General features: G+C 41.7%; 1 protein-coding gene across 1 annotated transcript; it reads right to left on the minus strand.

Moving 5' to 3' along the window:
- Positions 1 to 554: 554 nt before the first annotated feature.
- On the minus strand, positions 555 to 20,563 carry TRAF6 (TNF receptor associated factor 6). Its single transcript, XM_010711258.3, has 7 exons — positions 20,471 to 20,563; positions 15,070 to 15,395; positions 9,727 to 9,877; positions 8,941 to 9,099; positions 8,380 to 8,451; positions 7,057 to 7,134; positions 555 to 5,131 (listed from the first exon to the last, which is right to left on the minus strand). The coding sequence occupies exons 2-7, from the start codon at positions 15,363 to 15,365 to the stop codon at positions 4,250 to 4,252; spliced, it is 1,638 nt and encodes a 545-aa protein (XP_010709560.1). The 5' UTR covers positions 15,366 to 15,395; positions 20,471 to 20,563; the 3' UTR covers positions 555 to 4,249.
- Positions 20,564 to 21,101: the final 538 nt, after the last annotated feature.

The raw sequence follows: 21,101 nt of genomic DNA on the forward strand, positions 1-21,101 counted from the left end.
GATTTCCTGAAGTAAAGACGACTTGGATGGTGTAAGGGTGGTGGTCCAGATGGATATTGTCCTTGCAGATGGAGCTAACTAAGGTCAGTGCCGTTGACCTGACTTCTGTTTCTTCCTGTTCTTGGGCCTGTTGGTTGGTTCCTGGTTTTTACATTGTCTCTGGTTGTCCCCCATTTGTCCCTCGTGTCCCCAGTTCATTCTATTTTGCCACAGTTGTTCTCTGTTACCTCCAGTTCACCCCCTTTCTGTCTGTCCTTGTCTATGGCCAAACAGGTTGTAATGTTGAATGGTTCTCAATGCGTAAGTTACAGAACCATCACCCAAACAGCCTCCTTTCAATATACTGTAACAATGACTAAAGCTGTCACCACCCTTTCTGAACTACAATTCCTCCCTATTGAAAGTCAGCATTTTTTGTTTTTTTTGACTTATAGTGATGGAGAGCATATATAACATAACTCAACCAAATGAAACCCAGAAGACAAAGAACCAAGTTCTAAAGCAGTCAATGTTTTAAACAGCTCTCCCTTTGAATAAAGATGTAACATACAATGCATGGTTTAATTACTTTATTTTTAAAAAAATCCTGTCAGAAATATAGCTGTGTATTAATTACAAAATATATTAATTTATTGATATTTTAAAAGGAACAAGAGTACCTTAAATTCTGTTCAAATGGAAACCAATACAAACCTTCAATGCTGACCCCAGAAAATCTCTTGCGTCTATCATTAAGGTACTGGATGATGAGAGAGTCTCTCTCGACAAGAGCAGAAAGGCCACCCTGATTTCTTTCATTAGCGAGTTTAAGCCCTCGCTAGCAAACCCAACCAGGCATATCACGAGATCACTTCATCTAGGTAGCTCATGCTGAGTTCCCACATATACATCACATACCAACATTTTCAGTTAATTTTTCCCTGCCCTGCAGGGGAAGACATTCAGAGACAAAAAGAGAACACATTTGCAATATATTATAATTGGAAAATGTGCCATAGCAGCTTTGCAAATACATAAACTAAGAGTTTGACTTGAAACACATTCAAGATGACAGAAATTCAGAAGATAAATAAGCTAAGCCACTTACTTACTAAAACACCTTGAGATCTAATAATGCTGCAAAGCATCAAGAATGACAGAAGTAGAGAACCTCATTCCTGAAGAAATTATACAGGAAGCTGACTTAATACTCCTATTTTTGTGTTTGTTTCAGGTACAACTCTCAAGGCTGCATGCTATTCCCCTTCCTTTTTTAAGGAGTTCTCAACCCACCCTGGTATAACGATTTTTCAAAACAGACGATCGCATTTGTAAGGTTGGAAAAAAAGAGGCTATTAAGAATATTTTCATATGGAAACTGAGCAGCTTAGTACTAACCTCAGGAAAGTTTGAATATTTGAATAAAGGGTAACGGTCATGAGAATTACAGTGAGGTGGGACCAATCCAGACTCCTAAGTTTTTCCATTGGCTGAAGATGCTGTTCTTATTTGGAAGAGAAAGCACTGGGACTGCAGTTAAAGATAGGGAAAGAGTAAGAGAACTGGAACAAATACACAAATTAACGTTTCATTAACATTTATGTTTCAGGGTAGGAGAAATTAATATTTAGCACATTAGCTGTCAAAGCTTATGTAAAACTCTGGCATTACAGTAGCTTAGCATCACTCAGTTCTACTGGATAATATCAAAATAGAAAAGAGTAGAATAGCAGTGACTTGAGCATTCCTACTTACACGGTCAATACATGCTTTCTATTATATTCTATTTGCTACTGGGTTGTGCTATTGTACAATGTTAGCCTGAATCATTTAAACTTCTGAACCTGCCACCAAACTGAGTTTCAACCAGAGGCAGAACTATATCAAATGTAGAAAAGGCTCAAAGCAAGAATTCAGTTTGTTGTAGTTGAGAGTTCCTAACACAAGTTTCAAACGCAAAGTATTAATGCACTTAGTGGGTCTTCGTTATAAACTCTTAGAGCACAGACAGGGCCCTTTTGTTATCATCACCAGGGGTGAGTAGGGAACTGAGAGCTTCTTCTTGCTATAAATGAGCAGTCCTTCTTCTGCCTTTCTCCCCTGACCCACCCAGGAAAAGGAGAATGGTAATGTTTGAGTATCTTGGAAAAAGATGGGTAACTAACAGCCTGAAAAGGACTGCAGAACTACTGTGCAGTGCAAAAAACTGCCTTCTGGCCATCACAGATCTGAGTACTGTTACACGTATTAAAAGCTTTTCAGTGAGAATGGCTGAACTACCAACGCTGCTTTAACTGGAGACACAGTGGAACAATACAGTTAATGGGATGAGACTACGCAGTATAAAATTGACTTAAGAGGTTTAAAAAGACAGATGAAAAGCATGGACTTTTTCCTGTTATTGAGTAACATGAGCTCACTCGTCCTCCAAACACATCAAATACACTAAGAAGTCACTTGTGACTGTCACAATTAGCCAGAAGTTCAGTATTCAGTAGCAGCAACACAATCTCTCTGCAGCTAATAGGTTCTATCTGCAAAATAAATTGGTTCATTGCATTCAACTGAACAAACCAGTAAAGATAGAGGTCTGCAACTTCTAAGCTCCTACAAGTAGGTGGAGAAGTCTCCCTTATCAGTGTACTGTAGTACTTGTTCCTTGCTCTTGTGCATATTAAGTATATGCACTTACATACACTTTCCCCACTGATGACCTCCTTGAGGTTGTTTTGAAGGGACTGCTTACTTGGGCTGCTTTTCAGTGTCTTCTAAGTTGCAGCATCCCAAATCCCTACACTGTTTCACTGGTTTGCAGAAATAATGGAAAAAGAGATGCTCCTGCAGGGCTTACTTCTTTACTCTGCCTTAGGCCACACGCTTCAGTTAGGGTGTGAACAAGACTTCTCTTCATTATTTTTGAAGGAAAAGATCCATGCTTTTCACGCTTTATCAGTACTGTGGTAAATCATTAGCACCAGTGAACTTATCTACTCTGCTTTGACTGGTCAAAACTAATATTTATATGGCATATAAATAAGAAGTAGAGAAAACAGTAACCCATGCAACATGAGGAAGCTCGTGAATCCTTGAACTAGTGAACTTAGTGTTTGGTTAAAGAGCTGTTAAGGAAGGCAGGCTTTTTTCCTGAGAACAAACAGGACTGCAATTTTCCCCTCACACTGATTAACAGGCTTTTCTTCCCTCCTGAAGTGTTAAGAAGGCCCAAGGTTCTATTGTCTAATGGGACAGGAAATGGCCACAACAGCTGTACACTGACATGGCCAGCTGTCCACTGAGTATTAAGAGGAGATTAATATATCTCGTATCACCCAGAACATCAAGGGAAGGGATGACTCAGACGCAGATTCTCAAGTTCAACACTGCTTCAAATTTAGATTTCAACAATAAAATTCTGCAACCCTGTCTAGTCACTGTATACCTTTGCTCATGTACCTACCCGCTGCCTGACAACACCTCTCAGTCTAACGCTACACTTACCTCTAGTGACAATTGAGATTCTGGGCCTGAAACACAAACCACACACACTTACATACAAAAGTTTGCGTCAAAATAGAGAGCAGTGGGGAGTAGCACTTTTGGACCATCTTAGAAATATTTCTAAGAGCTTGGCTCCTTTAACCTTCCTCACAACCTACCACCTACCTTTCAGAAATTCTACTATCGACTTGATATTGACACGCAACTTCTAACTGCAGCAAAGAAGGATCGAAGCATCTCGTTTTAAGTTGTGTAAGCAAAGCCTTAACCTGACTTCAGATTTCAAGAGAAGCATAGGCAATTAAAAATCCTAGGTAAGTCAATATAGAAACCATCTCACCCAAGGCAAAGCTTTCCCAAGCTCCATGAAAAAAAGCCTAACCCTCATCTTTATTAATTTACCTACCTATGATTTCCCTGTTGCAGTACCTACTCCAAGGCACTGAGCTGCAAAGATTTATAGGTCTTTTCTGACATGATTTACTTGCACTTTGCCAAACAGAAATGTGTAGGTACTTTAGTAAGATTTTCTAGTAGGCAGTTAAACTTTGATTAACCATACTTTTAGATAGCTTGCTACAGAAGTAGCATATAACTTCAATAAAGAACAACTGCTAGTATTCAAACACGACCTCATAGAGCTATTCAAGTGCAGATAACCGTGGCAGCATTTACAATCTTATTCAGCCTATATGGATAGTGGAGCATGCACGTATCTGTGGTGGAAGAGTACGACCAGGGCTCCATCTCCATCCCTCTAGTTAAGACTTGGTTACGCAGCTCCATCAGTACTGCGAGCTTGAAATCCTTCCCTGCGAAGGCTGTTTAAGTCTAGACGTGTTAGAACTTCACAGCGCACCAGAAGGGTATCATCCTTTACAAAGGTTCTTTGCTTCAAAGTTTGCAGGTGCATGAAAGTCACATAACCAAAACCTTTTGGATTGCGATGAATCGTTGGTCTCTGGAAGGCGAGTAACTCTGGCTTGGCTTCCATTACTTCTTCATGATTCTGCCTCTCAGGGCCTTCCGATTGATCCAAAATAGAAAGTCGTATAGTGCCTTGGAAAGGCCAAGGCAGATGGCTGTCATATTCTCCTTGCATCGTGTGGACAAACAGAGATATAAAATTAGCACACCGCTGAGCATTTGGTAACTGGATATGCAGGCGCAAACACAGCTTGTAGCCAGGTTTTCCAGTGTAGAAGCCAGGACTGTGCATCACAACAGGTCTCTCTTCTTCCTGGGCTTTCTGAAGTCCGCTGAAGTTCTCGATCTTCCAGATGTAAATACCATTACATTGTTGTGCCTCCATTTCAGTAATCTTTCCCTCCAAATTTCGGATAGTACGTTTGAGTTCTGCCATGTGAGTGTTTTGCGTCTCCATCTTTGCTATGAGTTCTCTGATTTGGTGATCTTGTCTCACCAGACGACCTTCCAATTGCTGAATAGTTTCTTTAAAGTTTTCAACTTCTGGATTACAATTATATGGGGCATGTGACACATGGGAGAAGAGGGCAGGCTCAAATGGTAGGCCGTTGATAAAGGGTACAGGGTTTGTAGCAGTAACACTGATATTTTGAATGCTCTGAGCCATCATTCTCATGTGAACCTGAGTGAATTCCTGCATGTGTCGTGCCAGCTCGTTCCTCTGCATCTAGGATTTAAGAGATGTAGCATTAAGAATCTATCACACGTTAATCACATCCTAAATATGGTTCTAAAGTTTGATTTTTATTTATTTGTACAAGTCCTGTTTGAGAAAAGCCAGAACGCAAGTCAAAGACAAACAATGCAACAAAGCAGCAAAGGTGATATGATTACCAATGAAGGGCTTCAAATTCAAAAATCAGTTATGATAAATGAGAAAACACATTCAAATGTCAGTGGACAAATGCTGTTTGACAAAATATACACCTGGTGAAAAAGCATCAGCAATAAATAAGCATTTATGTGCTAAATCAGCATTGCATTTCCTTTGTAGGTTTGCAGAAATGGCTCTCCGGTATCAGACGATAAAGACCTATAAGAACTGATGGCATGAGGATGAGAAAGTTAATTTTCAGAGTTATTACACAACTAGAAATAAGAATATCCAGCCGTCATAGTTTTATGGTTTTTATTATTGGTATTCCACATCATAACATCATGTAGTGCACTGGGAGTTAGAGAGTTAATGTTCCAATTCTGTGATCATGGATCATTCCTGGTACCCAGTCCTCAGAAGAGAAGAACAACTACATACTACATCCCCCAAAGGACTTTGTGCTGTTCTGTTTCTGTTCAGAAGATAGAACTGTTTGCATATCACAAGATGGTTCTTTTTGTCTTCTGCTCAGCCTGGCTAAACATCTCGCCTCGGTATTACAGTAAAGCCTTCAGACATTCTCATTTTATTTATTAGCTTTAATTCTAATTATATTGTACCATACTATGTTATCTTGCATTCTATTATCTTATTTAGTAAATTAGTTTGTTTCTCCTTCAGATTATTGCTGCTGTTTTGTTTTTAGGCCCACCTCCCTCCTTACCCTTTCCCCTTTTTTTTTTTTTTTTTTAATGGCCCAGGAGGGACTAGGGAGGTTGATTTGTCCCTCTCTACTCTGCCCTCATGAGGCCCCATCTGGATACTACCTTGTGGTCTGGGGCCCCCAATACAAGAAAGACAGGGAACTGTTGGGGAGGGTCCAGAGAAGGGCCACAAAGTTAATGAGAGGGCTAGAGCACCTCTTCTCTGAGGACAGGCTGAGGGACCTGGGCTTGTTCAGCCTGGAGCAGAAAGGCTGCGGGGTGACCTCACTGCAGCCTTCCAGTACCTAAAGGGAGCCTACAAACAGGAGAGGAATCAACTCTTTGAAAGGGTAGATAACAGTAGGACAAGGGGAAACAGTTTTAAGTTGAAGGAGGGAGGATTTAGGTTGGATGTCAGGGAGAAATTCTTTACTATGAGAGCAGTGAGGTGCTGGAACAGGCTGCCCAGAGAGACTGTGGATGCCACGTCCCTGGAGGTGTTCAGGGCCAGGCTGGATGGGGCCCTGGACAGCCTGGTCCAGTATTAAATCTGGAGGTTGGCAGCCCTGCCAATTGGAGATTCATGACCCTTGAGATCCCTTCCAACTCAAGTCATTCTATGAGTCCCCTTTTCCAGGGCATGAGTCCGTGGGTCCCCCTCACCCTGCTAGACTCAGAACCAGGCAGAACCAACCCATAAACCACTGACACTAGATTAAGTAGCTTTGGAATTTAATCATATTTAAAATATTCTCAAATTGTCTTTACCAAACCTAAAAAGTCATAACTGTATTTGGTCAGAACTTTGTAAGAAATGTTAAAAGTTACTTTCACTAAAAGTTGAGAACACACTCATGGAATAATATATGTTCATCAGGTACACATTCAAGTTCTCTAAACTTAAAAGGATTTTTGAAAAGCACTGGATCAACATGCCATGCTTTGGAATTAGAATGCCTCCAAATAACCAACTCCACCAATCACTGAAGATTTGGGTTGGTAGAAGAGACAATAGGAACAGACAAAGAGCCATGCAAAACAACTGCAGCTCACGCTTCTGACAAGGCTTACCTTTTCAGGACACCCAAAGGCACTGTAAAAGCATGGTACTGGGGCAGTAGGACAATCATTATCATAATGGTTGGGCATCTAAAACAAATCAGATTTGAAATGAGTTTTCCCCATCAAGAGTATTCTCTTTATAACATCATCACAGTCCAACTTGCCCTATTTCAGTATATGTACCTGAAGTAAAATCAATTTATTTTTGTGTCATTATTTGAGAAATAGGGAAACTTTAAACAAGAGTGTGTGATAAAAATTCAACATCCTCCTTACACGTACTTCACTCACTACTTCACTGACTTAGTATTTAGGTTATGCATCAGAAAACATTACCTCTCTTGAACATAAGCCTTTGTTCTAGCCTAAACTCAAGCTAGATCACAGTCTACTTTCCCTTCTGAAGCACTATTTACATGTACTTAGAAATAGCTGTGTTGCTCTTCCTTATTATCTTCTCAATAAGACCACATTACTTCAATCTTTCTTACACTCCATGTTTTACAGACCCAGTTTTGTCATCACTCCAAATTCTCCCTGTCCATCCTCACCCCAAAAGCTGGACAGCTTCAGCTGAGGCCTTGCCAGCCCTAACCAGAACTAAGGATAATTTCAGGTTTCTCAGGCAAAAGACTTGTTTATAAGCTCAGTATAGGTCATTTACTAATCTGTTTTTGCATTCTCTGTTAAATAACAAACTGCAAAACTATAGAATCTGAAGTTATGTTTGCCTCTTAGCAGCATTTAAATCAGTATTACACCTGCAGTGGATGCAACTTCTTCAGAGAGATGAGGAGAGATTTAATAGCCAGGAGAGAAACCATTTCTTCAGATTTAATTTGAGATTGTGAAAAATACAAAAGCTGTTCTGTAAAGAAATGGCCGCAGCACAGCTATCTTAAGGACAAACATGCTTGTATTTACCTTTATATGTTTGCTTACACTCTGCAGAGAACACCTGCATTTCCTTCAAGCAGAGGTATCCTTGGGGAGTAAGCTCATTCTCCTTAAGAGAGATCTATTTCAGTAAGTGTGTGTGAAACCCTTCAATCACATAACCATGCTGGCACTGCTGCCCATGGAAACAGCAGCCGCCCCAACCCCGGAGGTGTCCAAGGCCTGGCTGCATGGGGCCCTGGGCAGCCTGACCGAGTGCTTGATGCAGTGGTTGGCAAGTCTGCCCAGGGCAGAGCGCTGGAACTAGATCATCTCGGAGGTCTATCTAAGGCATTCCATGATTAAAGCAGCATTCTAAGTACAAAACATATTAAGATTTGCAGATTAAGATTTGCAGATTTCCAGAGTAAGCACAAAAAAAAAGTAGTTTCTTACCTGCTGCCTGATGAGCATTGTGTTGCAATATTCACAGAATACATTGGCAAGAGGGCAGGTTTGGTCATGAAGCTGTTAACAAACAGCAATAGAGGAAAACAAATTAATAACATTATGCAATTCAAAAGAATGTTAATCACTTCTGACAAGATATTTTAAAGTTGAATGCAACTGTGAAATAAAGTTAAAAAAGTAGAGCTAGGAGAAGAACTTTGAAATGATCCTGTTCTCATGTGTTAGCAGGTATCCCCAGAAGATGCACTTCCTGATCCTCTCTGCCAGGCATACAAACTGTAAGTGTGGAATATTGTTTTGTATATTACTTTGCCAGTAGGTACTGCCCCTCTCTGATGCCAAGGCCAAAAAGCAACCACTGTGAGACACATCTTTTCACACCGCAAGGTTCCCACATAAGAGCCCTGGCGTTCAGAGCTTCTCCCCTGTGCAGTTCAAGGAGCTCTTCTACACCAAAGCCTTTCTTTCTTTCTTTCTACGAGACCACGATGTCACATTCATGAGCAAACCCATATGAATGGAGGCTGAAAGACTCCTGCTAAGTACCTCTTTATCTTCATAAGCCATAGATGTGGCACAGTTTGGACAGCACACTTGACGCCGGGGACACTCCTGTGTCATATGCTCTTTCAGGTGATTCTTCTGAAAGGCTCCTTGGCACTGTGGGCATTCCACAGCGGTGAAATCACAATGCAACTGGTGCTCCTGAACACGGAGAAAAGAGATTTGATACTGAAAACAAGGGCTAACTTGTTTGCTTTTCAGATAAGGCACAGCACAGGAGGAACAAACAGCAACCCTTCCTTCTTTTTTTCCAAGAAAACCCTTATATACACTTACACCGACTTCACTGAGGGCATGTCCATGTTCTGTGGCCAAGATCAGGACTTCACATATTCCAAGCTTTAAGAACGCTCACTGCTAAAATTCAGCTTGTTTTTTTTTTTTTTCTTCTTTTCCTTACAATTTGGGTGTTATTTTCTAAAACAATTATTTCAAAACTAACATCTACTGCTTTGAAGGAAATGTTACACTGACTTCAAGGAACTAGTAAACTAGTATGAAGTACAGATGAAGCTGATGGAAAGACAAACAGGAATGACCCCAAGAAGTGAGGTGCATTACTACAATGTCACATACTCCAGGTTGGTTTTTTTTTTTTTTTTAAGAACCACCTAATTACAACTACATGCTCATCAGAACAAAACCAAACATCCAGCTGTAGGCTTAAATGAATGGAATCAGTATGAACAGGTATGACCCCTTATGTTAAGTCTGAATTTTTCCTCATCCATAAAAACAAGGTTCCGTATGGTCAGATCTAACTCTCACCTCTAAATGTCTCAGCTCCATCTTCATACAGCAGCCCTTGTTGGGACACTTAACAGTTAATGAAAGGATTTCCCGTTTAGCAAAGTTGTCTGGAAAAAGTTGATTTTCAAGTAGAATTTCATTGTCTACTGGACATTTGTGACCCGCATCTCTACAATGACAGAAAGACAGGAAAAGGATTTTGAGTTTCTTTTGCCCTTAATTTAAAATATTTTTACACTACCAAGACATTAGCAGCCAGGTAATAACACATGAATAAATTACTGGAAAACAAAGGCATTTATGCGACAATAACCAGAAAGTATGCAACATCAGTTAGAAAAACTGACAGCATAAAGTTTCATTTGAGGTAGTACTATTGAGATCGCAGAGCTGTTCTAACTCAGTAGCTTTTAATTGCTCAAATGACATGATAGATACCCTGGAAATAAGCTTGTGGAGGATGTAGAGAACTCGAGAACTTATAGCCTCATTTCAGCTGTGTGAAGTACTTACAGAAACACGAAAGAATATTTCACATACTATTCCAAAACAGTCCTTTAAAGATTCTTAGGCATTCTCTCCCTCCTTTCTCACTTTATGAGCAGCCAAGGAGATCATTGCTGAGACAGAAAGCAATCTTTTCTGGATTAACTTATTTCACAGAACTTTCTGAAGAGCCATTTCTCTGCTTTTTTTTGTATAATCACTTGATAAGTTGGTCATCCTTCAATTTATGTATTTATACAGCAACACAGGTAAAGAACTCCTGACACAGAAGTTACTAAGAACTATGAAAACAGTGCTGGATTTGGAATTGGTTATTGTACCTGAAGTCATTACAACCAGACAGTCATTGCTAAGTGATGGTTCTGGAGTCCAATGGTGAAGCATTGGTGCATGCAATTTGCACAAGGAAACTCACAGCCTGTAAACACTTCGCAAGGCTCTGTCTGCTTGCACAGAGCTGCATCTGGGAAGGCTCAGGTTGGGTATTAGCAAAAGGTTCTTCACCAGAGGGTGGTCAGGCACTGGAACAGACTTCCCAGGGCTGTGGTCACAGCCCCAAGCTGCCACAGTTCAAGGAGTGTTTGGACAACGACAAATAGGGTTTGTATTATGGGTGGTCCTGTGCAAAGCCATGAGTTGGACTCAATGATCCTTGTGGGACCCTTCCAGCTTGGGATATTTTATGATTCTATCTTTTTCCTCAACTGGAAATAGCAATAATACGGAAAAACCCATGGGGTGGGAAAATGTGAGAGCATGCTTGTGCTGCAAAGATCAAAGGCCATTCATTATTACTGCTTGCAAGTGTGAGGGGGAAGTAGAACTCAGTGTGCTGTGGAGGACAGGAGGGAATTTGTGCTCTTTGCTGGAAAAGGAAATAATTGGTCAGCACTCCTTCATCAGTAATGCTGCCAGAGGAAGTGGGGGTAACAATCAGAGTTTAGAAAATGACAATGAACTTCCTTTCCTAGGTTTGGCTTACAAGAGTTGCTCACCACAAGTCTGACAGTCGTGATCGTAAGCAAATGGAAAAAAGAAGATACCTAGCAAGCCACTTCATTTCACAGCTCCCTGAGCAATGTGCTGATCTTTATCACGAACCAAAAGCGTTCCCCCAGATCGCACACCATCTACAGGCAGTCACTTCTTGATAGGTACACCTTAGTCACAACTACCTCTCACTTAATGCAGTGCAGTGGTGGTTTGGTAGGCCTGCCAGTACAGCAGCAGCTTGACTTCTCCACACGAATGATAAGAGCATATTCATTACATATAATGATTACCAGATCTCCTGGTACAGTTTAACAGTAAAGTAAGAATGAATTTTCTATGAAAAGGCAGAAATAACTTATTTTGAAGAAATATCTGCTCTGTGATTAACAACTAATAGGTTTAGCTTATAAACAAAACAGTCTGCACGTGCTTTAATTGGAGGCACGTGAGTCATTTAATGAACTACTAGCACCCAAAGCTTTCACTGCTGCTCCTTCTCAACTCATAATTCACTGATCTGATAAAGAAGCTTCTGAAATTTGGTGAGCCCCACTACAAGCCTTAAGTTGCTTTGGCATAAGATAAAGGAGGAGACTAGTACGAAGTTTAATTAGCTATTGCATCTGAACTTAGTTTTCCTAAAATTTCTCATCAACTACTTTGTAGGCAGCAATATTTGTAAACTATTATTTGTAGTTACTAAAGCAGTTAAGCTTCTTCACTATCGTGACTCACTGTGCTTTAAGGCACTCCAGGCTGCCAAGGTTTGCTGGGAAGCAAACACTGCGATCAAACCCATGTGGTGTAACCATGCCCTTCTCATTGCAAGATCTAAGACTTCAGTGCTTAAAAGCGCCCCTTCCCCACCCCCTCCTTATTCTTTTCATAAAAATCTTTCTAGCTGCAGCTAGTTTCTTCAGCATGGGCAACTGCAACTGTTGTCTATGCCACAAGAAGCATCTGCTCAGCAACTTCCTGTCCAACAACCATCCATCCACCTTGTATCACTTAATCCTCAGTGCTCACTCAGCCAGTACAGAAGGGAAGAGGGGATGAAATAGAAGCATTTTTTCCAAATAAATGTTATGATGATCACTTAATGGGAAAAAATAGCACTTAGTGTAAAAATCACTTTCCATGCCCCTTTTAGTTCTGTATAAACTTCTCAGTGACATTCATCAATATTGTACTGTAGACACTAAGAACTCCAGATCAGTGTTGGACTGTGGATACTACAAGGACAATACAAATCAATAGCTCAATCCACACATCCCAATTCAGCAACTCAGAATGGTCTGGCACTTCAAGTTCCCAGTTCTGCTTTCACAACTGCTTGCTGAATCCCAAAGATGGATGCTGGTGGGGAATGAGGGAAAATATTTACTGTTACTGAAACATCTGAAATATCACAGTGATGATCTACAGTCTCCAAGACAAGGAATACTTGCCACCCTTGATCAGCATTCATTGAAATTGCCTGTAGTAATTCCAGAGATTGAGTACAAAGGGGAAAAAGAGGATAAAAAAAGGAAAAACTCCTGTTTATTATTTATAGATCCAAAAACTTTGAGCAGAACAAATACTCCACTAATTAAAAGAAGGGAAACCATTTCCCAAGCGTGAGATTTAAGAAAGGAATTTCTGTAATGAGATGCTCTGTTCTGAACACAAGCTTACTGCAGTTCCTCACTAAACACAATGGTAAATTCTACCAGTGACCATCTACACAGCTCTGCAACAGAAGATAGAAAACAAGATCACTACAGAAGATCTAAAAGGCTGGAAGAGACCCAGCTTGATTATCTTTGAAATGACTGGTGAACAAAGATTTCTGACACTCAGTACCGACTGATGTACTTTCAGAATTTGTAGGCATCATCCTCCCATTCAAAGGCTTACAGATTCCTTATCTTTTCATTCTTCCAGCAATTCCCAAATTAAAGAAGAATATAAATACTACTACTGCAAAGCAAACAAACATCATAAAACACAGAGAAAGCAAATAAGGAATTCCACAATGTAGTAGCTTTTATTACTATGGAAGTCTAATTTGATGCTTACAAGCACGCATGAATTCATGCATCACAACCACTTGAAATAATTTATGTTGGAACATGTGAAGCAAAGGCCAGAAATTGAAGCCATCTGCTTATGCACAGGAAACTGGATACCTACAGTTAAAGCTGACAGGTTTAGTTTCATTTTTGCTTTCTTCCATGCTCTTGGCTGACATGAATGACATTGAGTAATGCAGTTGGGTAAGATCTGACTTATTTTTTCCCTTCTCCAGAAGTAGGAAATGAGGCAAGAGACCAAGGGAGCGAGATGATTTCATGGCAAGGTTACCAGAGAACTGAGCATCTCTGAGCCTCCTTTGCAGTACACACAGGGGAGTCACTTTTCATGTGTGAACAACTCTGCATTTTTTGAATAATGAACTTGCATCCTTTTCTCAGAAATGCTGATGAAATTAATGTTAAAAAGCTGAGCTGCAAACAGAGTTTCGTGCTCTCTAGAGAATAACCCGCTCTTCTGCCATCAGTAAGGAATGCAAAATTAGGTTCACCTTTTACTGAGCTCCAACACCTTCCTCCTCCATCTAAAAGGGATATTGTGAAGAAATACATTAGTATCAGCCTGAAATTACAGAGAAGCCCATAGAATAATGCCTTCAGAGAACATTGCTGCTGGCACGCTATTAATTTAGTGAGCTAAAAATGATGAGCTATGGATAAAGAAAATAGAACTAGGGATAAATGTATGTGAAATCTAAACAAGAAAGTATTGTCCATTTTGCATGCTAAAAACAACCGCATGAGAAAAATAAAATACATTTTAAAGCAACATAGAAGACCGTCTGATTTTATGCACAAAGGCACACAAAGTGATTTGGGAAATTAACCAATTCCCTATGTGGGTCACACAATTAAGACTCCTACTAAAGCACCTTGACATTTGAGCTAAAGGAGAGATCCATAAGTAAGAAATCTGGCTTGGGTCAAGAATCAAAAATATAGTAATATCTAACTTTTTATCAATGAGGTTTAATACTCAGAGGCATAGGTAGGACAGTGATGACTGTACTCCACATCTGAGGGAAGTATAGTCTACAAGTCAGCATGCTCTCTGCCTTCCCTTCCCCTTTGAAGCATCTACTGTTACAAGTTCAACCTATTCTTGCCTTCATCTTTTTTCCCACCCCTTCATACAACAGCTTCCTCTCTCAACTCTTTGTTCCAGACTATTTCCTCACTACATTCTCCAGCCCAACAAGGAAGTAGATTGCAAGGGGGAGAACTGAAAGCACAAATTGACACATCTGTGCCAAGAAACCACGCTGCCAGTAGTTGCTTGTAGTTACCTAAACACTCACAGGGAGAGTACCTAAAGGGAGCCTACAAACAGGAGGAGAAATCAACTCTTTGAAAGGGTAGATAACAGCAGGACAAGGGGAAATGGTTTTAAGTTGAGGGAGGGAAGATTTAAGTTGGATGTCAGGGGGAAGTTCTTTACTATGAGAGGGGTAAGGTGCTGGAACAGGCTGCCCAGAGAGGTTGTGGACATCCCTTTCCTGGAGGTGTTCAAGGCCAGGTTGGATGGGACCCCAGACAGCCTTGTCTAGTATTAAATGGACAGGTTGGTGGCCCTGCACGTGGCAGGGGCATTGGAGATCCCTGATCCTTGAGGTCCCTTCCAACCCTGGCCATTCTGTGATTCTGTAAGAAGACAAGGTTTACAATCCTGGACTGAAGAAAGGACCTGGTAGCCATCGCCAAATCCTCCAAATAAGTTACTATTTTTATCTAACGTTTACTCCGTCAAGTGACTTGTTAAGAATAAGTTCCATAAGTCTGCCTTTACCTTATTGATTTGACAATGCAGCCTTTGCAGAAACGATGCCCACACGGCGTCTGCACTGCTTCCCGAAGGGCCATCAAACAGATGGGACACTCATATTTGCTTTCCAAGGGCGGATCGAACTCCACGTCGTATCCCTGCGTCTCTTCCGTGAAGGAGCTGGGCGGGTTGCCGGTCCCGCTGCCGACGCTCACACTGTCTTCTTTTGCTCCCCCGCTGCAGGCGCTGGCCATGGCCGCGCAGCAGCCGCCATCCATGTCTCGGGCCCCACAGCTGCTATCACTGTGTAGCAAGCTCATAGCAGCTGGTCAAGTGCCGCACAGAAAGCCCTGCAAGGTGACAAAAAGACGTGTTAGTTTAAAATACTCCGAGATCTCCCCTTCCAGCGATGAAAAGATTTGTGATGTGGCCACAAGCACTGGAGCAGTGCTACAGATTTGGTTCTCCACAACCACTTTTATCCCAGTTTCTCCGCGATGCATCTTTTTTTTACACTTACCTTGTAACGCATAAGAAAGAGCACAGCATCCTGTCACTTCAAGAACTGACACACACACACCTCCCTGCAATCTCATTCACCCGACTGCTTGATTTCTGTAAACACTGTCTCTCCTTGCTGCGCCTACTGAGAAAAGCCTCTATCGCTATGGCCCTATTTTCTTTTAAAGCATTCAAAGAGTTTCCACAAAAAGCACTGTCATGGAATGTGGCAATATCTCAGCTCCATATTTTCCTTGAGCTGACAGATGTTATTTAATATTTTCTGTATACAGATTTGCAGCATAGGTTTCAACTCAGTTTAGGTACATATTCACGGATAGAAGGTAGGTCTGGGCAGCCACACCAAGCAGAGGATGTGCTGCAAATGAAATGCAAATGCATGGCATTGCTGCTAGCACTTCAGAACTGTCAGTAGGACTTGAAATTGAGTAAGAAGCTGCGCAGAAGATAAGGCTAATAGTTCTGCAGCTCAGAATGTTATTTACCAGCTAGCAGTGCTCAAACAGGTTTCATGCTCTCCCATCCCTCTTCCGGTTTAGGTGGGAGGGAGGACAAGTGACAACGCTGTAAGAACATCAGATAAAAATCACATTTCCCTGAGGAGGAGTGCATGGCATGGCGAGGCCTGTTTTTTAAACAACATTCCCCTCCTGAGTTCACTGCAAGACTATCACTTCATTTGCAGCGTATTCAGGATGGAAACTTAAGGATCAACCCGGAGCTGGGCTGCAAGGACTGTTGGTGTGCATCACTGCTACTGCATGCAGGGGCAGCGAAGGATGCAGAGTGAGGGTTAACCCAACCACGAGCTCAGGGCACGGAACTTCTTGCCTTTATCAGAATTGGAGCATCACAAGGAATTTAAACAGTGTTCACAGATGAGGATGACATGTAGATTGTTTTGTTTGGGCACATACTACGTGACACCTGAAGACTCCAACAAAAATGCTGATCACAAGGAGCCTCAGCTAGAAACCTGTGAACACATGCATTGTTACAGACGTACGCTTTAGGCCACCTGTGTGATAGCCTTAACTACTGCAGTACTGCCCATGTTAACAGTATATGAGCTATTTTTCCTCCGTTTATTCAGACAAAAAAATGAAGGTAGATCTACCAAAAAAAATGAAGAAAGCCAACAGTCCAACAGGCAAAATTAGCATGTGCAGGTTAGAGTTCAAATCAAAATGTAACTTTTTCTGTTGTGCAATACTTTCCATTTCACTGAAGCATGCAGAGGTGCAAGCAGCATCTAAAGGCAGTGTTTTAGGCATGGCCAGAACTGCATTATGGTACAGAGTCTCAAAGCAGCACGCAGGACAGGACTGAAGCAGCCAGACTGCTTACTTCATGCAGAAGCCATCCCACAGCACAGCTGCCTGGAGCTGCATCCAAGGGGTAAAGTTCACTCCTCTACTCCTCTTCTCTATCCTCATGTATTATCCTTACACGTTACCTAACGCAGCAGGCTTCATAACAGCACTCCTAAATACAGCAGAAATACAAGCTAAACACCAAATAAATGACTTTTGGGCAGTTGACTGAGACACAGTCCAAGAATTAGCAGTTTTGTCCCACAGAATGGAATGGAAACAGAAGAATCAACGCTTTGAAAGATGCTCAAAAGCTTTTCCAGATTGTTGTCCATAGTTCTCTTTTTCCTGGAGGAAGAAATCCGCTGTTGTTGTCAAACTAACAATTTGTATTTAACTGCTGTGGCAGAGGATGATGAGCCCGCATTTCATGAAAAACAGCACAGGAATTAAGCTGGGCATGCAAGATTAGAATCCACAGGTCAGTATGGGAGTGGAAAAACTCACATATTTCCATACCACAGGGGGATATTTAGCGAGATAAAGGGAAAAGGAACACACATGCCTTCAGCAACATCACAAAGGAATTCAAGAAGTTGTGAGGAAGAAAATGTCACAGCTTTATCCAAATTCAGTTGTCATGTTAATTGCAGAGTGAGCTGCTCTTCCCTTCAGAGGCTTCCAGAAGGAAACCTACTCTTTGAAATACTGTTCTTATAAGGAAGATAACATCATCTTACTCAAAATCTCAACAGCTGTAGCTTTAAGTGCTGCACAAGTGGTGTTTTTCACTTGTCTGTTTCTACAGTCAGAGCAGGTATGTACATTGAGTCTATGGAAACAGAAATTCTACACCAGAGTCATTCTAGTGCATGAGTCAGTGCAACCAGCCAACATCCCAGCCTCACAAAAATCCCCCTGTTCAGTGATACGCTCCACTCCCACATGGAGATTTCTGTCTGAATATGACCAAAGGGTGAGCAAAGAAGAAGCGCGAGTCTCATTATCTGCTTGTGCCCAAATTTCCCTATCTGTAAAGAGGAGGAAATTTAAATAGGGTGATTAAGAGTCAGATCTTGAGTTTTGCTCATGTTTTTTGTGAAATGCATAATAGGATTCCTCCTTCTACTCTGCTCATTTCGCTTCACCTGGGAGGAAATGTTGTCCTTTCCATGCATTTACAGGCATGGCACACAGTTTCCTAATCAAAGCCCACTCAGCCCTCTCTCAGATCAGCAGTCAAAGCCTACCTACCTCTTCACAGCTGAAAACAATTCTTGCACAGCCTTTAAGTGCTGTAATATGAACGTCCTGTTTCTCCTTGCATATTTTGTCCTGCAGAAGTTTCAAGCAAATGTAACTATATACAAAATATTTTTTTCCTCATCTACACCAAAACTGTTTAAATCCGTCCAGCTTTTTGACATCAGTAGCATTAAGTACTCTGCTAATCAACCAGCTAATCAACCTAACAGCCTTCACTTTCAGGAACAAGTGAAGTTAAACCAGAGCATCAGAGGGCAATTCCAATCCCAGTTAGCATGAAGTTTCTTAGGCAGAGAAAACCTGAGCGCTAGGTCTGTCAGTGCAGCTGAAACATCATTTCCCAGTGCTGGGAAGTCCCATCGCACTCACTGAGCAGACAGACAGCGGGTTTTAGCTTGCACACAAGGCACCACAAGTCCCTGGGCCACCAAAGGTATTCTTTTTCCTCTATTACAACAACATTGTATTGTTTGACAAAAGACAAGAAAGTGCTTTCCAGGCTAAAATGCTGTGCTGTCCAATCTTTATGCTGCTGGACTCCAGAATGTAATGATCCAACTCTCAAGACCCCAAGGCAAACCAGACACAGGCAGGGCTATGGAATCCCCACACTGCTTTTCCAACTAAATCATAATGAAACCGCTCTTCAGCGGGCAACCTGTGCTACATTGCTATTTACACTGTTGTGTTACAAAGCAATAAGGCTAATCTGTGATAACACAGTCAAGTCAGAATGGCAAACTCCTGCAAGCATAGTGCAAGTTATAGATTCACATAAACAATTTCCAAACAGAACTAGAAGCCTTTCATGCCTTAAATTATTGTGCGAAATAAAGCTCTGCAGTCTGACTTGTGAAGTCCCACAGTACCATGGAGTTCAGCCAGGACTTTTACAGATTTTCTTGCTCCAGCAAAGAGACACAGGATTAATTCAGGTTTCCCAAATCAAAGGCTAAATGGTACATGAGATATCTTCCAACTGCCTGCAAAATTACACTTACTGGGGTAACGGGAGGGAATAAGACTAGGCACTGAACCCTACTTACCTAAAGCGTGAGATGATACCTATGCATTTGGCAAGCACAGAGGACCTGCTACCCAGGGAACTTAAGAGTTATGATGCAGAAAATGTTGAATATTAATTAGTAAATACTGAAAACGATTAACTTCTGCATGACCTCTCCAAGAAGATTCCTACCAAGCAGCCAGAGAAATCAGTGCAGAGGGCTATTCCAAATCCCTTTCCTCACTTGAAGATGTAAACCTAATGAAACTGCTTTCAGCCCAGCTGGGACAAAGCCAGCAGAGGGCAATGCCTTTAGTGCCATGCAAACAAACCACAGGCAAAACTTTGCTTTTTTTCTTCTTCTGGCCCGTTAAGAACAGTTCTGTACATACAGATGTATGAGTCAAACAGATTTCTGGGTTAGACCTGCGGAGCGACTTCAGCTGATTTGTTTATGAAGCAATACTTGCAATTCCCAGGCAGATTAATCAATGGTCTGACAACTGATAAGCACTATGCTCAGCAGCATTTGCATTGTTAGGTGTACAACTATCAACACCATGGCTCCAGCCTGGCAAAACATATACAGTTACGCAAGCTTATTTTAATTAATATCTATAAAACACTTTCGTTCCAAAGCTATCAAATGGCAAGTCAAGAAAAAGCAACAGGAGATTCATGCAGAACTCGTAACTGTGAAAAACAACTTCTGGTTCCTCCTAAAAACCTGCAAGGGTTCCGCTGCGATGCTGCCATAGCAGGGTCAAAGAAAACATTAGGACAGAAAGTACTTCAAGAAGAGGCAGGAAAAATATGGTTAAGAACAAGCATCATTTCTGCAGAGCCTCCAAACTGTATTTTATTATCATCTACATCTGTTGATGCTTGTCAGCAGTCTGCTTGTAGCTAGCATTTGTAAAATCATTTGAGACACCAGGAAAATAAGCAGTGAATTGAGCACACATTCTGAAACAGCTCAGGCATTTCCCCTTTCCACTCTGCCTCACGTTCATTTTTCTTTTTGATGTACCTTATACTCAGAATCTTGCACCCCTAGTTCTCCACAGACCAGATCTAAAAACTTTTTATGCTTGCTTAGCTAGTGTGCACCGCAGAGAAGCAAAAGTTACCCTTATTGACATATTAAAGTCATGGAAGCTCAACAAGAAGAAAAAGCACGTTTATCTCAGCCATGTTTTCACTCAGAGGTTCTAATATTTACTGAGCATGCTTTCTTAAATATAGCATCAAACCTTTAAAACAGAAAGTAGCATTGCAATGCTAAAGCACTACAAACCTCAAACCACCACTTACATACCCTGACTTCTCACGCAGCAGAGCCTGCCTGAGCTCAGCAGGTCTCCAGGTGCTTGGAAGAGCTGGAGGGCTATGCCCAGAGCAATACCTGCCAGGAAAGAAGTCACGTGCTTGCTTTGATCAGCAGACTTCTGGGACTTCTTTTTTGATAGCAGCAAACTGTGGGGCTGTGTTTTTCTGGCCCCTTCGCCCTTAGGAAGGGGACGCCATTCACCTGCAGGTGCTAACACAGCTGGTGGCTCACGGTTTCCCTGCCAATAGCAGCGGCCTCGGCCTGCAGAATTCATCAGAGGACAGAGCTACTTGCAGTGAGCCCTAACTGCGGGGTGTAAGGGGTATAATTAGAACACTGTCCTCTCACCTACAGAGGAGATCTCTGCCTCAGCCTGAGAAGACTCACGCTGACCACTCTAAACCAGCTTACTCTGATGGAAAGTACGACCACAATCGTAACTTCCTACTCGTGTTCATAAGTTTCCCATAACCGTGCAGATCTGCCGCCTCTAACATAAGAGGGAGGCCCTTAGTATCAGAAACAGCAAGGTTCCCCGCAGGGCCGTCTTACAGAGCCTTCCAGTTCCCTGTCACGCCGGGTCCCTTGGCTGAGCGTCTCCGTTTCACAGCCAGACAAG

This window comes from Meleagris gallopavo, chromosome 5 (assembly GCF_000146605.3).
Source record: "Meleagris gallopavo isolate NT-WF06-2002-E0010 breed Aviagen turkey brand Nicholas breeding stock chromosome 5, Turkey_5.1, whole genome shotgun sequence".
Classification (NCBI taxonomy): Eukaryota; Metazoa; Chordata; class Aves; order Galliformes; family Phasianidae; genus Meleagris; species Meleagris gallopavo.